At 47.4% G+C, this 21,623-nt stretch overlaps 1 protein-coding gene across 5 annotated transcripts in view; it reads right to left on the bottom strand.

Annotated features, from left to right (window-relative positions):
* The window catches only part of PALS2 (protein associated with LIN7 2, MAGUK p55 family member), a 75,194-nt gene that overhangs the window by 5,763 nt on the left and 47,808 nt on the right, over positions 1–21,623 (bottom strand). For 4 of the 5 annotated variants that reach the window (XM_043969119.1, XM_043969118.1, XM_043969121.1 and 1 more), the window contains exons 3-10: positions 19,959–20,111; positions 14,149–14,301; positions 13,345–13,572; positions 7,929–7,970; positions 5,765–5,896; positions 3,436–3,535; positions 2,946–3,014; positions 641–802 (exon numbers count right to left, since the gene is read on the bottom strand). In XM_043969119.1, the coding sequence (XP_043825054.1) occupies positions 641–802; positions 2,946–3,014; positions 3,436–3,535; positions 5,765–5,896; positions 7,929–7,970; positions 13,345–13,572; positions 14,149–14,301; positions 19,959–20,111 (1,039 nt within the window). The remainder of the gene's footprint in view (positions 1–640; positions 803–2,945; positions 3,015–3,435; positions 3,536–5,764; positions 5,897–7,928; positions 7,971–13,344; positions 13,573–14,148; positions 14,302–19,958; positions 20,112–21,623) is intronic. The other variant, XM_043969117.1, reaches the window with a different exon arrangement.

Here is a 21,623-nt window from a genome sequence, read left to right as displayed (position 1 = left end):
ACAAAATAAATGTAAGAGTGATCAAAGACAATGAGAGAATTCCATTTCATGCATTTAGTTCCTTCAGCTACAGGGGATGTAACTGCTGGTTCTGATCCGTACATGGTGGAGACGGTGGCTCCACACTACTTGTTACCTGCCCCTTGTGGGATTCCCCCCCATGGGGGCTCACTCCCGGGAGGCAGCTCCTAACAGACACTAGCAAGTGTCTCCTGCTCACAGCTTCTCCGCAGCCATCTCTCATGTACTAGGGCTGATATGAGGCAGACCTGACAGTGGTCCTTGTATACATCCTAGTTCCGGCTACTGCAGGTTTTTAAAACAATGCTGGCAGGCCCAAAAGCCAGATGACAACATGAGGAGCAACTGGGCAATTTCTTTTTTAGAAGGCAGGCCATCATCTGACAATGCTGAAAGCCTTCTGAAGACTAGGACAGCTGTTGCAGCTGACACAACGCTTTGAGCTGAAGGCTTTGAGCTGAAATCAGAAGGAGCAAGAGAGAACGGCAGAGAGGGGGCAGCCCTGCTCCCTGTGCCTCGGGCAGAGAAGACCCCAATGGCAAGGCACGGGGACCGACATGGTGGGGCATCCTTTGATATGAACACAAAGCATGGGAGAAAGGAAGCAGTGGTTACTTACAGGGCACCGTGGTCCCAAACCTTGTGGGATTCAGCACGATGAATCTGTTCTTCAAGCTTCTCCGGCCAACCCCTTGGGCCCCGATCAACACCAATGTCTTTCTCTGAAAGGGAGGCATTTTTGCCACTTCCTCATATATCTGGATCTCATGTCGGTCAAATTCTAAATACAAAGAGAAGGAGAGTGTCAAACATGGCCGAGACCTGCATTTGTTCTGCTGATGACGTAGGCATCAGCACCGAGGCCACATTGTCCACGTTAGCAACGATGCACGTGTTCAAAGGAGAGTGAGATCATTCCCCATGAGCACCATCTTCTTGTCATTCTGTCCTGCACAGACGCTGTCCCACTGGCCAGACATCCGAGCAGCGCTCCCTCACTTTGGGATCCCAGGCAACAAGTCTACGCCCTCCTAGGCATCCAGGAGCTGCTCTCAGGGCCAGAAAAGTGGAGGGGGGCAAGAAAGCAATGCTGGGGCTGCTGTGCTCCAAGCCCTCCGGCCTTTCCCGTGGTCTAGTGAAGGCTAGCACATTGTAGGAGACCCTTGCAGATAAAGGAGTTGGCACTGGCTTGCTCAGGGGCTCTGCCAGTGCCCCCGGAAGCATCAGGATCACTTCTGTCCCCTCCTTCCAAGAGGCTGGTCCCCCTCAAAATGCCATGAGTGACTGGCATCAGCAAGCTCCCTGATATTCAGGCTGTGTCATCACCTCTGTAGGTCTCTCAGGAGCCGAGGGAGAAAGCACACAGCCCAGCGTCAGCAAGGCTTACCACACCACGGGCCGGCCCTGAATCATTACATGATGGGACCACATTTGTTTCAGTGGAGATAGAGATATAGGGCAGTGACGAAACAGAACTCAACCCACAGCTCTTTGCACAGGTGTACAGGACTGCACCTCCGGGGTACACACGTGTCAGAGGGTACGGTGCCTGTTTTTTTACTGAGACCGATACCTTCTCTGGGCTGGTGGTTTTCTTTAAAAAACCCTCATGGGAACAGGATTGACTCTGGGGAATAAAAAGGACACTGTCTCTACTTGAAACTGTCTCTATCGTTGTTTCTTCTTGTTTGGAGGAGGAAATATTAAAATCTGTTTCTGCCCTTCCCTTTATTTCTCTCTGGGATGGCAGCTTTGCCTATTACTTGAACCACTGGTCCAAAATGAGGGACGAGGTGAAAGCCACCCCTTCTCTCAGGGAGAAGAGTGATTTGCTCCTGACAAGGGGTCCTGAGCCCCCCATCTCATACAGGGTAGGGAGGGAGACCCATTAGCAAACAGCCTGTGAGTGGGTGAAGCCCTGGATTTGGTTCCGTGTTAACTGTGCCTCTTTACTTCCATGACCCTGGACACATCCCTTCCGCTCCCTGGACCTCAGTTTCCTCCTCTGTAAAATGAAGGGGTGGCTCTGATGGTCACCGAGGTCCTGTCCAGCTCTGGATCGAGTCATGTGAACATCATATAAACTATTAGGTGGGAGATCAGGGGGCTCTGCCTCATGGCTTGGGAATCCAAGGACAGGGCTCTTCCCACGGCCACATGAAATGAAAGAGGTGGCTGATGGAGCCGTGGGAACAAGCACGTGACGTCCTAGAGGAAGTCGGGGAGCCTCCTGGAGCTGCCGTCTCCTGTAAGCTGATAGCTATGGATCTGGCCCCTTGATGGAAGCTCCCAACTCCACAATTCTAGGTCTAGGAAGCTCACTCCCTTGACTAAAGGGCTGGATGTCACCTTGTCAGCAGGGAGAATTGGAAGAACTTTGCCTGAACATTTTTTTTTCCAGTTTATTTCAGTAAGAATCTTCTTAAAAAAGAGGAAATTATCCTAGCAAATATGGTACTCATTAATAACATGCATTTATAGGAATTGGAGAAATGCCTCCCTAGTTAGACTACTGGTCCGTCAGGTTAGAACTGGGAAAGTTAGGAAACTGGGAAAGACCTTGTTAGCTACCTTCCATCATGACTTGGTTCTTCCTTTATACAGGTAGCTTCCACTTCCTCATAAGCTTTATAAAAAAGCTCAATGTTTAGAAGTAAGAAGAAGCTATTTAAACTAACAGCTTCCAGTGGCCAAATCTCTCTCCCTCAATCAGATTACAGGGTGGCAGAAGCAGGTGAAAGTCCACATATTAATGAGCTTCATCAAACAAAGCCCACAGAAAAGTACAACGTAACACATCACAACCTTGCCCACAGAGAAAACATCCTGTGATGTCAGCCCCTATGGGGGCTGCCTGAGATGACATTTATTCTGAATTACACATCAGAGTTTGCTTAAGACTTTTCAAAATTATCTCAAAATACCTGCATTTCGGGTAGTGAGATACATCATCTTTTTCTTTTTTTTGCTGCTTATAGTTCCACAGAAAGGCCCTGGAGATAACAAGACAAATGGGTTTTAAACAGCTGACCAAAGTATGGGCAAACAAGCACACAGAATCACATAGGGGTGCTCTGCCCTGGGGGAGGGAGGGAGGGATGCAAGGGGAAACTGAGGGCTAAGGTATAAAGTGATTTTGAGGTACCTGGAAAAACCAACCAACCGACCAACACAGCAATACAAGGCTGAGCCCAACAGTGCCTGCTCTGTGCCTAAGGTATGAGTAACACACCAGCAGGCGGCGAAGGGGGTGGGGGTGGAGGACTGCCTGCGACAGGCAGAAAGGGACAAACAGATGGAAAGGCTGAGGCCAAGATGTATTTTTCATGCAGCTTCCTGCTCCTGGGGACGGACAAGGCAAAGGAAAGTGGCTCCAAAGGCAACTCGCTGCTCGTCCCCATCAGAATACCTCACCTGGGTTGTCCCAGTCTCTTCTCACAAACGCCTTCCTCTTCTCTTCCAGGAACTGGCTGGGGATGAGGCCGGCACTCCCTCCCTCCTTTACGTGATTAGCCTGGAATCAAACAAAGACCTTTGAAAACCTAGCAGCCAAGGGCCCCTCTCACAACAGGCAAGCACAGGAGCAGAGCTCAAGCCACCTCCAGGGAAGGGGCACAACGGGCAATGCTGCAGCATCAGGGCATCGGTACTGGCACCCAAAACCTCAGTCTTTGCCAGCCAGCGGTTAAATGCTGAGCCTCCCAGACGCGGAATTGTATAGACTCTCTTAGCTGGTGAGAGTGTTTATTCAAGCGGTGTGACTAGCTGATTACGGGACAGGGCAGCTGGGAGCAACACAGCACAGAGAGAGCTGGACTTGGAGTCAGGAAGAGCCAAGCTCAGATTTGGCTTCAACACTTAACAGCCGTGTGACTCAGGGCAAGTCATCTAACCTCTGCCTCAGTTTCCTCAACAGCAAAAGGAGGATTACACCCCCAACCTTACAGGGTTGTTTTGGGGATAAAAAAAATTCATAAAGTACTCTGCAAACCATAAAGCATTACATAAATTCCGGCTGTTATTAATAATCTAAATTATATATTAGTCATATATTAATTTATATCATGTTTATATTTTACAAATATAATATGTAAAGCTATAGAAAAATAAATAACATATTACATATTAATTACAATTATCCAGTATTACTACTACTGATGATAATAATAATCGTAATATCCAAGAGGAAAGACCTCAAAAGTCTGGATAAAGAAAGACGATGCTGAAGGAATTATGAGAAAAAAGAACTAAGAGAATGAATTCCTAAGCAAGGAAAGAAGAAACAGGAAGGAGTAAAAAAGTTAGAAAAGGAAGAAGCAGCTTTAGAAACTGAATCATGTCAGATGAGGATTTTTTAATAACCCTCTGGGTTCTAAGCATTTGGGACCCAACTTGAATTCTGATTTACTCACTTCAATGTTCACCCCCTGAAAATAAATGCCTTTGTATACATAAGGTTTATATTTATAAGGTTTTGAATGTGTAAATATCCAATATATCAATATGTAAGATATCATGTTTTGTTACATGCTAGTATCTCGCTATGTGGTAATGTTAAGTTTAATGAAAATGAATGATAACAGTTTGATGGTGTTAGTAAGCTGGGGTCTACTTAGATACATAATACCATTTCAGTGAAGTTGCAAGTTTTATCCTTTGTTCATCTTCCTTTTCTGTTTTCACTAAGATGAGCCCCATTCAGGGAGATACACCCACAGACACTTGTGCACACACATACATGTGTGCGCACACAAATACACATACACACACACACATATACACACACTTCTGGGTCCTTGGCTCCTTAGCTTGGACAGTGGCTCCCTCTATAGTCAGGTGAATGGAGGCACAAGAGGGAGGTGAGGGGGCCTCATCACAGAGTACAAAAAGAGAACTCAACTGGGGGAAGGAAGAAAAAAATACACTTCACCTTCCTTGCTCCTAAGAAGCAAAGGAGGACGAGTCTGTGGGCATCGCTCCTGGGAAGAGCTCCGGGCATCCTCTATTCCCTCTGAGGAAAGCAGCCTCCGGACTGGGAGCCTGGCGCTGCCCTCCCCAACAGGAGAGAGCAGGTGCTAGAAGACAGCCCATGCTTCTGGGGACAACAGCATGAGCGCTGGTCATGCAGGCAGGTGACCCAGGCTGGAGACCTGGTTTTTCCATGACTAGGAAAGTCTCCTTACCTATGGGGACCTCAGTTTCCTCATCTATAAAAATGAACATAACAATCCTAGCACTGCCAATATAGAGGGATGACTGTTGTGAGAAGACAATGACATAACGTAGGAGAAAGTGTGTTGTAATTACAAAATGCTATAAAAATGTAAATTATTATCAAGGAACTAGTTGAAGTGGGTTCCCTTCTCTATATTCTTACCCATGGCTATTTGGAGGAGGTGAAAAGATAAATGCCCCCACGGAGATCACATAAAATAACCTCAGATAAAGGAGACACCCCAATAGGGAGGCCTCAAGGTCCCGTTGCCCAAAGACCAGACTCCTGAGCCATGCTGCTGTCTAAGGCCCCCTCTCTGGTGGCAGCTCTGTGGGGTACTGCATCCTCCCAAATTCAGGCTATTTCTCACAAAACCAGCACCTCTAGCAGAGGGGAGACATCTACGAAGAGAGTGTGCTCACCGAGGGGGGCAGTGGAGGAAAAGCAGACCCAAGCTTCTCTGGACACCCTAAGATTGGACGGAGGTAAGAAGACAAACACCACAGCCACGGTGAGAATCCCACTCACCTGCCACCAGTTGGGGTCTTCACGGTTGACAATCTGAAGAATTTCTCCTTTGGAAAACTTCAGTCCTGCCTCTTTGCAGGGAATCAGGTTGTCATTGTAGGGGTCGTAATCAAAGTGACACTTGACAAACACCTGAAAGAACAGTTCACAGAGAGCGTGACAAGAGTTAAGGCTGCTCCCAGTGGGGATTTCTGTTCTGGACCAGGTAGGTGTTTGGTGGTACAGGGGAGTCCCAGCTGACCTCCGCACGTGAAATGCTCTGGAGGTAATTTAAAGAGCACACCGGCCATCCAGGTACCAGCAAGACACCAAGATGCCACTCCCACTTCTGAGGTCAAGCAACTCATCCCACCACATTATGCACCTTCTATTTCACAACCAATACCAAATATTCTTTAATACCCCAAAATACTGCAATCCAATTTACAAGCTGAATTCCTGCCCACCCAGCTTGGACTTAATGAACCAATCCCCAGCACACATTCTGCTGCTCCTTGCCACTCACCAGCTAGGGCTGGGCACATTGGCAGCAGGTTCTGCTAAAGGAGCCATACTTGTTTTTTAATCTAAAAATTATTTTTTTCCCTTGCATCATCATAATCAATTTTCACTAGCCATACTGACAGTTTTAAAAAATAAGAGGCACACAGTAGATGTTTCATCCTCAGTAAGTAAAAATGACAGAAATGTGCTTTTCCGCGGGCCACTGTGTTTTTAACACCGTTGTTTTTTGTTATTAATCCACAACACAATTTTGTCATTAAGAAAACTGTCAGGAAAAAGAACTATTTCTTAAACTCTTCTAGCTGTGCCTATTGATTCTACATCATTTTTTCCTTGAAGATATAAAGCAAGATTATAAGTAAAACAGTAGTAAGAATTAGTATGCAGACTATTATTAGTTGATTTACAATTGATATGTTTAAAAAATGACAAGACCTGCCCATGACCTTGTTCGTGGCGTGCTGTGTGATAAGAGCACAAGAGTCCAGGCCTGGACAATGAGGTGCCACACAGCTGCTCTCAGCGTGGATGTTACCAAAGGTCCATGGCAGCTCACCAGGGGAAACACTGTACCAAGGTGAGTTGCCATCATCCCCATCACCGTGATGCATCCTTCCCAGGGACAGCCTCCTAAGGTTACTCACTGCTTCTGTTGTCAAACTTTGGAGACCTTTTCATCCCCATTTTAATAGTAATTGTGCTATGAATTCATGATCTATAATGGCAATTTACTGACAATGTGATAAACAAGCAAGCAAATAAACAAATATATTTAATGAGGCAATTGGGGTTAAGTGACTTGCCCAGGGTCCCAGAGTTAGTAATTAAGTGTCTGAGGCTGAATTTGCACTCAGGTCCTCCTGAATCCAAGGCCGGTGCTCTATCCATTGCACCACCTAGTTGCCCCTCTTTGAAATATTTTTAAAGGCATTCCCATGAATTCCTTGCTGTAGGACCACCAGAGTCCTCCTCACTTATTACTTCCTGGTTCTAAAAACAGTATTCAGATTAATAAGCAAGAAAACATAAAATCGATCCTAGTAATTTCCTCAAATGAAACCTATACATACACAAGCCTTCCACGCTATACAACATGGGGTAACTGTGCTAGAGGGCTACACTGGGAGTTCAGAGAAAGGTGCTAGAATCCTGACTGGGACAATTACTACTCATGTGATCTTAGGAAAGTCACTTAACTTCTTTGGGTCTCCATTTGCCCATCTCTAAAATAGGGCTAATAATATTTATCCTACCCCCCTCATATGGTTGTTGTAAAGAAAAACAGTTTATAAAATGGACTACAGAAATAAGTTTAACATATATGCAGTTATTGATATGAAGAACAAATTTAAAACACCAGACTATTAAATCTGAGAGCAGTGTGCTAGATGAACTACTCTAATTTAGTTATTTGCTGTTTGAAAATATTAGTGGGCAATAGTCAAGTAAGGCTTGATGTCATTGATAAAAATCACCCGTAAGCCAAGATTTTCTTCTAGGATAAGATTCTAAAAGAACATATACTCAACTCTACATTTTGACAGTGACATGCAGTTCAGTATTTTGGCTAAATAAAAAAGAGTCAGTTTAGCGGTGGACGTTTAGTTGGGATGAAGACATAGAAACGTTATACCGGAAATGCCACGGAACGACATCATACCTGACGTGCTTGTGGTGAAAGTCTGTCCATACCGATATCTGTCTAAAAACACATGGTTCCCGATTCCATAAATGAGGCAGTAAAAATTAATGGACACAAGCACCGACCACACTCTGCTCCCAGCATTTCCAAGTGTTCCGTTCTGCCCAACAAGTGCTTCCTATTTGTAAGGTGGTGCAGGAACCTCTCTAGGTGTTGCCAGCAAATATCTAAGGTATTTGAGACTGGACAGACAGCAAGAAGGATGGGGAGGCTGCGTGAACAGAGCCCCCTCAGCCCATGCCCCTCCTTCCCTGCTCTAAACATCAGGTGCACTGTGGGACAGAAGATTTACCGAGAAGAGGAGCCCCCCAAATTTCAAGTACATCAACCTACAGGGTTCAAATAAACTCAATGGATATTCTTTATTAAGGGTATTCTTGTCAATGATGCAGGTTGCAGCCTGATGCCTTCTCATCCTCCAGAATTCTCGCCTACATCCTCGAGACAAGCTTTCGTCAGGATCTACTCGAAGACCAGCATCCATCAAGGACCCACAGGCTGGCCGGCTGCTCGTCCCCTTTATAATCTCCCATTTCTCAGTGATCCTCCTCACTGCATTGTCAGTAACAAGCTGGAGCCCCCAAGGGTCACTCAGCATCTCTCTACTGTCCCTGGGGGCAGGCATACTTTTGAGCCTTCAAGGATGGTATTCTGAGATCCACATCCACAGGGATCACGAGGATCAATACTGAGATCACTGAAAAGAACTGTCATGGGCCAAACAGATCTGGCTGCCTTCGGTCCTTCCCTTCTGGACCCAGATCACAGTTCAGCTGCTTTATACAAAGGCAGCAATGGAACACTCACCATGGTCGACAAGCTTCCAATTTCACCCCTGTGGCATCTCTCCAGTACGCCCCCTTCTCTCCTTAGACATGGCCCCCACCCTAGCACAGACCCTCATCGCCTCACGCCTGGACTATGGCAATGGCTGCTGGGGGGAGCAGGGGGATGGGACGTGCTGGCCTGCCTCGGTCTCTCCCCACTCAAGTCCATCATCCATTCAGCCACCAAGGTAACTTTCCTAAAATGCAGGTCCAGCCATGTCACCCCTACTCAATAAACTCCACTGGCTCCCTGCTGCATCTGGAATCAAATCCCAAATGCCCTGTTTGGCGTTCAAAGCCCTGCACCGCACCCCCCCCCCCACCCCGCCTCCAACACAGTCTCCTCACACCTTGTGTTCTGACACACTCTTGGATGCCAGGACCCTGGGCTCTCGGATATTCCCCAAACAAGACGGCCCATCCCTTGGCCTTAGACCTTTTCTCCATGCCTCAAACACTCAGCTTCCTTCGAGTCTCCACTCAAGCCAGACCTTCTGCGAGAAGGCCCCACCTCGACCTCAGAGCCTTCCCTGCAGACCGCTTCCGATGTTTCCGGACATGTTCTTTCTTACCTAATTGTTTCATGTCTTCTCAATCACACTGTGAGCTCCCTGAGAGCAGGAACTGGGTTTCTCGCCTTTGTGTTCTTAGCACATCACAGGCCTGCAGGTCCATGGGATCCTTTTTCCCTTAGGCAGAGAGCCTTGGGACTGGATTAGCAACAGGAAGGTATTGATGGGCCAGGCCAAGGAGGCGCTGCTATGGTGAAGTCACGGACTTCCTGATGTCACCATCCTGGCAGACGCCATTCGGAAAAAAGCTTAAGGGCTTGAAGTCAACATTTTTTTTGGTTGGAATTAATATGGTGAAAACAAAAGCAGCTCAGCAGCTCAAACGCAGTTGCGCCACGGCTCCTAATCATTAAAAAGCCACCGAAGATTACTGGGTTTTTCTCACCCCAGGTCTCTCTGCCCAAGAACCATACTGCCCTCATGGGGCCTGTGTCTGAAGTATTAAAAAAAATTCAGAGCTGGCCTGGAAAATCTTACTTTTGTTGCTCCATTAAATGTGTATTAATGGAGCATCTGTTACGTGTAAGGGACTGTGCTGGGGGTGTGCGGACGCAAAGATGAAGCGTCTACTCACACTGACCTTGAACTTGGTGAGGAAGACAGTAGATGCAGATAGAAGATAGAAGTAAAACCAAACAGATTTTTAAAAAGGACTAAGAAATGCAAATGCGTTGGGAATGATGTCATCCGGGAGGGATCAGGGAAAACTCTGGAGGGAGGAGAGGATGGCATTTGAGCTGGCTTTTGAAACATGGGTAGGAAATGGGAGGGAAGGATAAATCATGGAGAAGAAATAGTGTGAACACACACTAAGGTGGGAAGGTATGCTCTGTATTCAGCAAAGAGGAAAACCAATCCAATGTGGTGAGAACGCATGGTGTGAGATGCAAAGGAATAGGAAGGAGAGGAGGCTACAAGGAGAGGCCTTAGGTGCCAGTCCAATAGGGTTGGGCTGTGCTTGGTGGGCAATGGGGGGCAGGCCAGTATGGCGCCCACATTCCTTTAGGAAGATTACTACGCCTGGAAGTGGGGAGGCCAAGGAGTAAGCCCCAGCAGCGGTCTGGGGGTCACTGAATGAGGGTCCTGGTAATGGAAAAGGAAAAGAGGGTCTGGGGGAGGGGATGGCAGTGGCTGAGACATTAGAAAGAGAAAGGGAGAGAGGTCAAAGCACGCATGTGGAGGGGACAGAGAAGCAAGAGGCAGAAATGGCCAAATGACAAGTGATACAAGGAATTCATTCAGCACGGAGGTGGGAGCAGAGAGGAGGGAGGAATGAGGAGCCAGGCTGATGAGGAAGAGACAGAAGGCCCGGCTGAAGCTGCAGTTTTGAGAAGGATGAGCTGACAGCCAGAGACGTGGGGAGACATGACAGGAGAAGGTGAAGGCGTCTGTGCTCCACCTCTGATCTCTCTACCAGAGAGGAATCAAGGTAAACTGCCAAAAACAACGGAGGCGGGGACCAGCCTCGGGAGCGAGGAAGATGTGCGATGGCAAGTTTGCTAAGGAATTTGGACAAGATCAATAAAGCAGGCGCCAAGGCCCAGCAGAAGTGAGAGGGCATCAAGGCCTGGAAGCAAGACAAGGGCCTGGCGGGGAGGCCTGGCAGAAGGTTAGGGGAGCCAAAGCAGGATCACAGACATGGTGGGCTCCGGGCAGGGGCCAGGACAGGGGGCAGGGAAGCCAGAAGGGGCCTGACAGCGTGGGAGAAAGGAGCAGGCCTCGGGCACAGGGATTGCAGCCACGAGAACTTACAACTGCTCCCCTCTGATGGGCGTCTTTTTTTACCACCTGCTTCCCAGGGAGATCACAGACCCGCAGAGGGCAGCTCTGGACAGGAGGGTCCCTCCTCTGCCCCTTTTGGAGCTGGCCCACTGCCCTCTCCAGCTCCCCTGCATGACAAACAACTCCACCCACCTGGACTCTGCCAAGGACTCCAGGTAGCCGAGCTTCGGCTCTGGTTTGAATTTTCTGCGTGGGAAGAGAATGACAAACCAGCCTACTAATGGGGTAGGCAACTTGGATCTGGGCTCCTGCACACGCTCAGAACAATACTGTATTTTAAAACAATCACAGATTTGAACACTCTGTAACAGAGATGTGCAAAGGCTTGGAGAGAGAGTTTCTGATCACAGACTTTAAACCTCCACTAAAAACCTTCTCTGGTGCCCATTTCGGGATGGGGGGGGAGTGGGAAACAGAGAAATGAGAGGAAGAGAGAAAAAAAGGGAACGGGCTTTTCCAGAAGGGATCGCCAGTCCACCCTTGCACATGCGGCCTAAGTTTGGAAATGCTCATCATCGCGTTGGCTCTGTGGGGACCAATTTTTAATTGGGGAGTGTTAGCTAAGCAGCTCGAGGCAATATTGGGGCAAGGAAGGAGACAGACAGCCTCCCTCATCCCTTTCCCCATTTTATTTCCTTTCCCTTACTCCTACTGATCTTGTTTGTGTTTTTTAAGTTCGTTCTTGTTAAATGAATCCTGCTCTGTTTTGAGGGAGGCTGTCTGTCTCCTTCCTTGCCCCCAATATTGCAGCGAGCCACTTAATTAACACTCCCCAATTAAAAATTGGTCCCCACAGCTCTTAGACCACCTGCTGAGTTATAGAGAGGCCCAGATCTGCATTCCTTGGGGGACTCTGCCCACAGGGAAGGTCTCACAGCTCTCCAAAATATCCAAGTAAACTTGGAAAAATACTCTCTATCACTGTTCTACTCTATGCCCAGATGATGCCACATGGCACTCGCTGGCCACTGTTCAGCCCTCCCCGACCTAGTACAATCTACACTCTCCTTGGTCTGGCTCTCCAGGCTACTCTCTTTAGTGAATCTCATGTTTGAGTAACTGGATTTCTTTGAACACGCTGTGCTCTGCTGATTCTGTGGCCTTTGGTGTCTTCCTTGGTTGCCCAAGCCCAGGGCAATCTCCATTCTTCCGGGGTTTCCCGTAGCTTCTCATCTGTACTGCTCAGATTTATTGCAAACTGTACGGCAAAGTTCTTTGCCCGTGCCTCATTTCTTCTACCATATCTCAAGTTCCGAGAGGGCTCTGATGACATCTTGTTCACCTCTATACCCAGGACACAGCAGGTGCTCCATAAATAATCAGGAGTGTGAGTGAATGGGCTAAAGCCTGGCTGGCAGGGGAGTGAGCGTCTAGGGGTTTGCTGCTGTTGACATCACATTTTGACCTGGTTCCCTCCTCCCCCTTCATTCTAGCAAACACAGCAGATCATTGCTCCTAAAATCCATCATCTGCATGAGCACCATGACCTTGTGCAAGCCCGCTGCGGTGCCAAGCACAGCCCACGGTCTCTCCTGCCTCTTCCTAACAAACTTCCTGACCCAGGCCACCATTACCCTGCCCAGGAGCTAGACTGGGCCTTCCCACTTCCAACCTCTCCCACCTTCCACAGCTGCCCATTCATCTTCAGTCGGCCCAGGTCTCGCTATGATGCCGATGCTCAAAACAGGACAAAAGACGGGTCAAGCACTATTGGGCTGGCATTCAGGGCCTGCCTTTCCGGCACTTACTTCCAAACTTGCCCCGCACCCCTCCCCTCCCTCCACACGAGGCTCCAGCCAAACTGGATGCCTCACGGCCCCCTCCCCCCCAAGGTGCATCTTCATCATGTGGGCCTCCTCCCTTGCTCACGAGAGCCCGGAGAGACAGCGCTTGTCCTTTTTGACTTCGCTGCAACGGTGCTTCCTCCAGGAAGCCTTCCTTGATCTCTGCCCTTCCCCACCATGGGCAGCCCTTGAGTCACGCCTCTCTTGGGCACTCACCGTGCAGCCCTCTAGACCACAAGCTCTGTGAGGGCAGGGGCCGCACTGTTTCCCCAGGGTCTGGCACAGTGTCCGGCACAGAGCAAAGGCCATCAGCCTCTGCCCAAGCTGCTCAAAATGTTTTCTCCCTGTGACAATGCAGCCTCAAAGCAGGCCTCCCTCTGGCGCCCCCTGGTGGGGACTACCCGCTCACCTGCTGAGGGGTGACGGTGTCCCTGTAGCTGGGCAGGATCTTTAGCGTGACGCTGCCGCTGATGCTTCTCAGAAGCTCCTGTAGCTCCTTGGGGTTGTTCCCGACCTCGTGACCGTTGACCTCCTTAATGACGTCGCCCACGTGCAGCAGACCCTGCCGATCGATCATCCCTCCATGAAGGATCCGGGCGATAACCAGGTCGTTGTTTTCGACCCTAAAGGTCACACCCTAAGGGAAAAGAGCCCGAGAGCCCTTCTTTATGCTGGCACCAGGGGCCCCTCAGATGTCCCCGGGCACCCCCAAGACACAAGTGCGCCCTGCTCCCCTCCCCGAGCGTCCCAGGGGGTTCTGCCCACGTAGCCACGGCCCTCCTCCTAACAAGGTCCCTTCGTGACCCTGGAGGCAGAAGGAGGAAGCCACTCCCTGCACCGGGTCCTCCTCCCCACCCCAGGAAGGCGAGGGGCACATGGCAGCAAGAATTCTCAGCCCAAGGCCATTCATTTCACTGGTAGGCGGCGTTTTCTAGTCATGCCACCTGAATTTGTCCTTCTTTAGGGGACCAAGAACCACCCCTCGGACATCTGCCACACCTCAGGAGGCTCCCGCTGGCCGAAGCAATAAGCTTCCCTAGGAAAGGGGCTCCTGGGGCGTGTGCTGGGGCCACTGGCACACCTCTAAAAGGGAGGGGGCATCACGACAGAGAACTCATGCTGACGGGGTACAAGCGGCCGACGACGGGGGGCATCTCCGGTACTCCCCCCAGCCCCTGGCGAAGGCAGAGCCGGGTTCCGATCGTGTCCTTACCAAGGGCTCTCCGGCTTTCTTGTGGATGCCCAGGATACGAATGGCATCGACGGGCAGCGGCTGGTTGTTCACAGCAGAATGGTTGATTTCCGGGCTTGACGAAGGCGAGTCATAACACTTGGATGCCACGATATCATGGGCCTCCAAAAGTGACTGCACGGGGCAGAGCGAAAGCGGGGTTAGGATGACGGACCATGGACAAAAGTGATTTGCTCGAGGCCGCCCGCCACACCCAGCCTACACATCCCCAAACAACCCCAACTCGGCAGGGCCCCGCCCGGCTCCAGCCGCTGGCACAGAGCCCACTCTTCCAGCCGCCCCTCCCGTTTCTGTCAGCAGCAGCATCATTTCTCCCTGGGAGCGCTTCGCTCCACGCGCCTGCCCCTCCCCTGAGGCTGCCCATCTTGGCCATTCTACTCACTCCCACCCTTTTTGAGCAGGTGAGTATGCGAGGCAGGAGGCTTGGCATGCACACACTCCCTCTTTTCCAGCCCTCTTCCCTCAGGACCCCAGCTCAGAGACCGTCCTTGCTTCAGGCCCAGACGAGGGAAGCAGCTTTCTCATCAGAAGCCTGGCCTCCCGCCTGCCGGGCCTCCCTCCCTCCGCGCTCCCCCACTACTTCCAGAATAACATCCTGGCAGCCAGAACGTTTGGCCGCAGTAATGGGCAGCGGTATCAGAAGGAGAACACAATCAGAGCTGTTGCACTGTGGCGTGGGAGGCCTGCAAAGAGAGCACAGGCTCCCCTCACTCACCCAAAGGTTTCAGACTCGTGACCATGGGTCACTTTTGGGGATGGTCATTAAAAGAAGTTTTGGTCAGGTGCACCCTGGACTAGACTTGGAGGAGCTAGGGAGTGTGCTGGATGGAATACTGGGCCTGAAGTGAGGAATGAGAACCGAGAGCTCTGTGATGCTGGACAAGTCACTTCATCTGTGCCTGCCTCATTTTCCTCACCTGTGAAATGAAGGTTTTTAATAAAAGCATCTACCTCACAGGGCTGTTCATAAGGATCAAATGAAATAATATCTGTATGGCGCTTTGCAAACCTGATCATGCTATATACACGCTATTGTTATTGCTGTTAGTCTTATATAACCAGAAGTCCCTTCCAACTCAGACATTCCATCTATGCTTGGGCGACTGAGGTCAATGACCTGTTGAAAAGCAACTGCGTTGGGTTAAAATTGTGTCTGAAGGTTGTGAGGAAAGAGCCTAACTTTTTATGAAAAGAACAGTTCTGTTCCAGCAGAAAGTCACAAGACTTAGAAGTGATTCTGTGTAAATTAGTCTCTGATTAGCAGAGAAGTGGGAGTAAGGGAGCGAGCCACCAGAGAAATCCTTGACTAAAGCTTCCACTATGTACGCGGCAGAGAAGCACTGTGGCTTCTGGCCTTCCTTTTCAGGGAACAGGCCCAGTAAAGGACCTACCGATGCAGGTGACCAGAACAGACATTTCTGAAGCAGCAAAGGCCAAAGAGCAAATGCTTGAGGCTCTGGAGAAGCAGAAATAGCAGCAGTGAGTTTACAGGACTAAAAATAACTGGAGCTACCTGGCTTGTAAAGTATTTACAAAAACATTTTCTTTGAGAAGAGAAAGGAAAGTAGCCAGGCACTTATGAGATGATGGAGTTTTAACAGAGACATCCACCAGTTACAAATGCTTTAAAAGCGGATGCAGGATCTCAGTTTGATGTGACCTCAATCTGTCGTGAAAATCTCAATAGGATTTTATGGTTATTTAAATGAAGTTTAGTTTTGTAGAAAAGGCATATAGCAAGTGTGACTTCAGTTTCTAAAAGTCTCAAAAGTATCATGAAGAGGGTTATTGGTCAGCATCTAGAAAGCGAGTGCCCGAAGCAGTGAGCCCAAGTGCCTGACCCAGGAGAGGCAGGGTCAGCCCAGATGAACTCAGGGCCTTTCTGGCCAGGCTCACAAACCGGCAAATCAGCGTAAAGCCCTGGCGGGGACCCAGCACTTGATAATTGATCTCCTTTTAACTTATAGAAAAGAGAGAGAGATGCAGACTAGACGATAATGCAATGAAATGGCATCATAAAGGTTGCTTCCCAAGAGCGATGATGACTAGTTCCATTTCCACTTGGAAAGAGACTTCCAACAGAGTGCCCCAGGGCTCAGGTCTAGGCCCCATGCTGATGAAGTTTTGAGGTGACACAAAACTAAGAAGAAAAACTAACATGCTGGGTGAGTCAGATTTTAAAAAGATCTCGGCTGGTTAGAATATTGGGCTAAATCTAGCAAAATGAAATTGCAAAAGGATGCAAAGTCTTAGAACAGTTAGGTTAAAAAGGACTTCAAGGAAGAAGATGGGGGACAGAAGTCTACCTTTAAAAAAACAGGGGTGTTTGAGGGGACTGCAATCTCAGTGAGTCAGAAGTGGCAAGTTGTAACCAAGAAAATGAATGGAATCTTGGGCTGTGTCCTGGAAAGTCGAACCCCCAGGAATACAGAGGGGTGATCTTCCACCGTATTCTGCTGTGGCCAAAACACATCTGGGCTCCCCATGTTAGGAAGGCTATTACTTAGCATGAAATCATACGGAGGAGGGGAAATGTAAAAAGGAGGGAGATCACAGGGAAGGAAATAGGGAAATTCAGCCTGGAGCAAACAGGTGTGTGTGGGTGCCCAAAGAGCTATGACCTGGAAGAAGATGAAGAGGTCTGTGACGCCAAACAGCAGGACAGGAAGCAAAGGGGAGAATCACAGAGAAGCAAAGTGAAGATTGAGGAAAGGAAAGACACCCAATGAACTATCCCTGAGCAGAATGGTCTTGCTTCAGGTAGGGCCAGCTAGCTCTTCAATCAGGGTGAACACCACTTGTACAGTATGATGTCCAGTAAGGGTGGGCGCTCTCCTTGGACCTCCCCAACTGCGCCTCTCAGCTTTAGGTCACGCACACAAACCAGACCTGTCCCACAGGGCTCTGTCACGGGCCCTCTTCACTGGGTGCTCTCATCGTCTCTACGCCAATGAGTCTCAGACTTCCCTCTCCTGAGCCCCAGACCCGCGTCTCCGCTGGCCTAGGCAACGCCTCAAGTGGGACAACCTGGAACCGTCTGAGACCCAACGCGCCCCTCCCTGGGCTCATTAGCTTCCTCCCCCGACTCCCTCTCGCTGTCGAGGGCACCACCACCCCCCATCAACAAGGCTTCACCTTCGACCCCTCCGTCTCTCTTTCCCTCAGATCCAACCTGATGCCAGAGCCTGCAGATTTTGCCTTCACGGCATCTCTCAAACACGCACCGTCCATTCATGGTCCTACCCCCTCTGAGGCCTTTGTCACCTCAGGAGCCTGTGGCCGGTGTCTCTGCCTCAGGTTTCTTCCCACTCCAGTACGCTTGGCAGTCACGTTAACCTTCCCTTTCACCCCCATTCAGTAAGTCCCAGCGGCTCACCATTGCCTCTGTGACCCAATCACTGAAAGGTCCTCCCTGACCTGGTGCCCTGTGACCCTTTCATTTCCCACCTCATTCCCCATCATGTGTCTGCAGCCCAGGGCACCAGCCTCCTCGCGGGCCTCACACAAGCTCTCCCATCTCCCACCTCCAGAGTCTTTCTCCGGCTATGCCCCCTCCTTCCTCATCTCTATCTCCTGTCTTCCCAAGCTTCCTTCAAGTCCCATCTCAAACAAAACAAAAACAAAAACAAAAAAACCCTTCCACTAGTAGCCTCTCCTGAAGCCCCTTAATGCTAGTCCTCCCCTCGATGGATTATTTCCATTTTTTCCTATTTCTTGTCTGTGCACAGTTGTTCTAACTTTGTCTCCTCCTTTAGACTGTGACATCCTGTAAAGTGGGGGCTGCCTGTCTTTTACCTTTCTCTGTACCCCTAGCACATGGCATACAGCCGATGCTTAATAAATGCTTAATGACTGAGGCCTAGCACAGTATAATGGATATCATGCAAAATCAAAACTCAAGAAGGACACAGTCACCATATTAACTATGAATCACACAGTTTAAATAATTCATTGATTCAACATAGGGACTCCTATTCCCATTCCATATCTGTATTTCGCAATGCTTCCTCTGTTAGAGTTCTTTTCTTTCCCCATGTTAAATTTTATAGAAGTGAAGATAGGTATAAATGACTGGAGAAGTTATTATATGCTCATGATAATATAAAAAAATGACAATGCCACCTAAATTACTTAAATGCTATGCCCAAACAAAGGACCAAAAGATTACTTTACAGAACTAGAAAAAAAAATGAAATTCACCTGGAGGAACAAAAGGTCAAGAATCTTAAGGGAAAAAATATAAAAAAGTGGTAAAAGGGGGTCAAGCAGGACCAGATCTCACATTCTACTACAAAGCACGATTTGGCACGGATTTTAAAAAAGACGTTGATCCAAATTTTTAATATAGATGAAACTGGCTTTTACTGGAAAAGGATGACTTCCAGGATTTACTTTACTAAGAAAGACAAAACTCATCCTGCATTTAAAGTGTCTAAGGATTGCCTAAAACTTTTATTGGGAGGCATTATTGAAGCACATTTCAAATGAAAACAAATGCTTATGTCAACCACTGGGACAAATTAATGCTTTCAAAACAGAGTTGTGGTAAAAGTGACTGTATTTGTTTTCCCAGCACATTGCCTGGTACACAGTAAGCACTTAATAAATGGCTGTTGATTTGACATTGGAAAATGTATATAGAATGAGTGGAGAAAGCAAAACCAAGACAATGATATTCACAACCACTACAATAATACAAATAAAAATATTTCTGAAAGGCCCCCAACTGTATGCTAATTACAGTGACCAATATGCATCCTTGAAGAACAGATGATGAAATACATCATCTTCCTATCAGGAGAAGGGTGTAGGACTACAAGTGTATAAAGCTGCATATGCTACCAAATGTAGTCATTTTGTTGGTCAGTTTTGCTCAATTGTTTTTCATCCTTTTTTTTTGGTGAGGCAATTGGGGTTAAGTGACTTGACCAGGGTCACACGGCTAGTAAGTGTCAAGGGTCTGAGGGCAGATTTGAACTCAGGTCCTCCTGAATCCAGGACCGGTGCTCTATCCACTTCGCAACCTAGTTGCCCCGTTTTTTCATTCTTATAAAGGTGAGTTGAATGGGAGAATGGGGTATAACAAGAAATAACCACAGAGTAAAAGATATATCAATAAAACTTTTTCTAAAAATTAAAAAAAAAGGGTGCAGCTAGGTGGCACAGTGGATAAAGCACCAGCCCTGGATTCAGGAGGACCTGAGTTCAAACCTGGCCTCAGATATTTGGCACTTACTAGCTGTGTGACCCTGGGCAAGTCACTTAACCCTCATTGCCCCACCATAAGTAGATAGATAGATGATAAATAAAGATAAATAAATGAACAAGCAGACAAACGAATGAATAAATGAATGAATAAAATAAAAATTAAAAACAAAAAGAGGTTGATCAATGAAACAGATTAGGGATATGATACCACAGAGAAAAACCAAAAGCAGCAAAGTATTTGATAAACCCAAAGCCCCCACTTGCTTGGGTAAGGATTTACTATTCAAAATAAAAACTGCTGAGAAAATTGGAAAGCAGTCTGGCAGAAATTAGATCTAGATCAAAATCTCATACTACACACCAAGATAAATTCCCAGTGGATATATGACAGAAATAAAGTGTGACATCGTAGAGACCCTTCTAAAAAGGATAAGAGGATGACAAAAAATGGACTATTTTTGAGTAGATAAAATCAGACCATTTGGAAATTTAACTAGTAAAAAAGTCACATGGCAAAGGGCTAGAGGTAAGGAAGGGAGAATGGTATGATGGTGAAAGATTACCTGAAAGTGAGGCTCCTTGAGAATACTGACCAGCTCTGCAACATTTTCATCTACATTTATTAAAGGACTGATGTCTTCCAGGATTTCATTCACTAATTCCAAGTTATTATCACTGACAGCTTCAAGTTTGGAATCTTCTAGTCTCTCATGAGCCTGAAATCATGACAAATTTATGTTAACAGGAATATTACTTTTCATTCTTTCTGATCTAATTGATGTTTTCTTCTTGACTTATTAATCTTTCATAAAGTTTATTTTAAAACCATACTGTTTTGATATTTTGACTCACAGGAGCTAAATTTCATTTTGTTATGCACATACACACAAATTATCCAGTAATAGTTTTTCAAGCAGCATGAGATTTATAATTCACAGCCTAATCCTGATTCCAAAATGCAAATTTTGTAATCTACTCAGAGAAGACCTAAAAAAGCTGGCCACAACCCCTTTCAGAAACAATATTAACTGAATGCTGATGAAGGAGGCCTTATCCTCTCCAGAATTTACTGATCTTTCTAGAGTAGACAAAAGATGCAATAAATATTAATGCTGCAACTTTAAAATTATGCTTACTATGGAGATACATCAAGAAAACAAGCATTGGGGAATGGTTTCTGAGGTTGTTTTTTTCGATTTTTAAAAACAGATCAACCATTTTTCATTCTCCACCCATCTTATGAAATGAAAACATAGTGATGAAGGCCTAAAAAGAATGTTAAAGTGCCTCTGGCCACATGGAATGCACATCTAATGAACTGTGTTAAACAATGGAGTAATTCGATGTAGACTAGGGCCAGAAAGAGAAAAGCCACAGCACGCAGTCTGAATGGAGAGCAATGACTGCCCCGGCTAGTGATGTGACAAAATAGAACGAGTGAGTGTAAAACACAAAGGACAGACACATATGAGGCTACAGCACCCCAAATCTACAAGTTGGGGAAAGCAAGGCTGCTCGTGAGTTCTATAAAGGGCAGCACTTGCTCAGCACAACCACATTTCTGTATGCCATAAGAAATTTCCGGAATGTGTTTTAAAAATGACAGAAAATCTGCTCCTGTGCAAACTTGCATGAGCCACCAATTGAACTTGAGTCGGTTCTTGCTCTCAGAAGTGTGACATTTTGCCAGAACAAACAGGGTGAGGTTGCTCAGCATACTCCCAAGGGCAGCTGAACCAGATTTAAATGTAATTGGGGAAATGTTGAACAAAATAAATAAGAATAAAACAAAACATAAACATCATTACATTTTAAAACTAAGCCAACATGTGGTCTGCAGGGATCCCATGGACGGATCAGTCCCGTCCCCTACCTCCCTCCCCTGTTTCTGTTTGAGTTTGACACTATGGCTATAAGGGAGCAAAAAGAAAATATGATTGGGGGCAGCTAGGTGGTGCAGTGGATAAAGCCCCGGCCCTGGATTCAAGAGGACCTGAGTTCAAATCTGGCCTCAGACACTTGACACTTACTAGCTGTGTGACCCTGGACAAGTCATTGCCCCAGGGCGGAAAAAAAAGAAAAAAAGAAAATATGAAATGCTGAGCAAATGCTTAAATAACAATTTTAGTTTGATCAAAAAGGGAAGAAGTGGGTAGAAAACCAAAGAGAAAGCAAAAACCTGAGAAAAGACAAACAATTCCTATCATGTTAGGTTTTAAAAATTCTTC

Source organism: Dromiciops gliroides, chromosome 5 (genome assembly GCF_019393635.1).
Source record: "Dromiciops gliroides isolate mDroGli1 chromosome 5, mDroGli1.pri, whole genome shotgun sequence".
NCBI lineage: Eukaryota > Metazoa > Chordata > Mammalia > Microbiotheria > Microbiotheriidae > Dromiciops > Dromiciops gliroides.
Note: the sequence above shows the minus strand (reverse complement) of the source record. Positions and strands in the feature narration are given on the sequence as shown.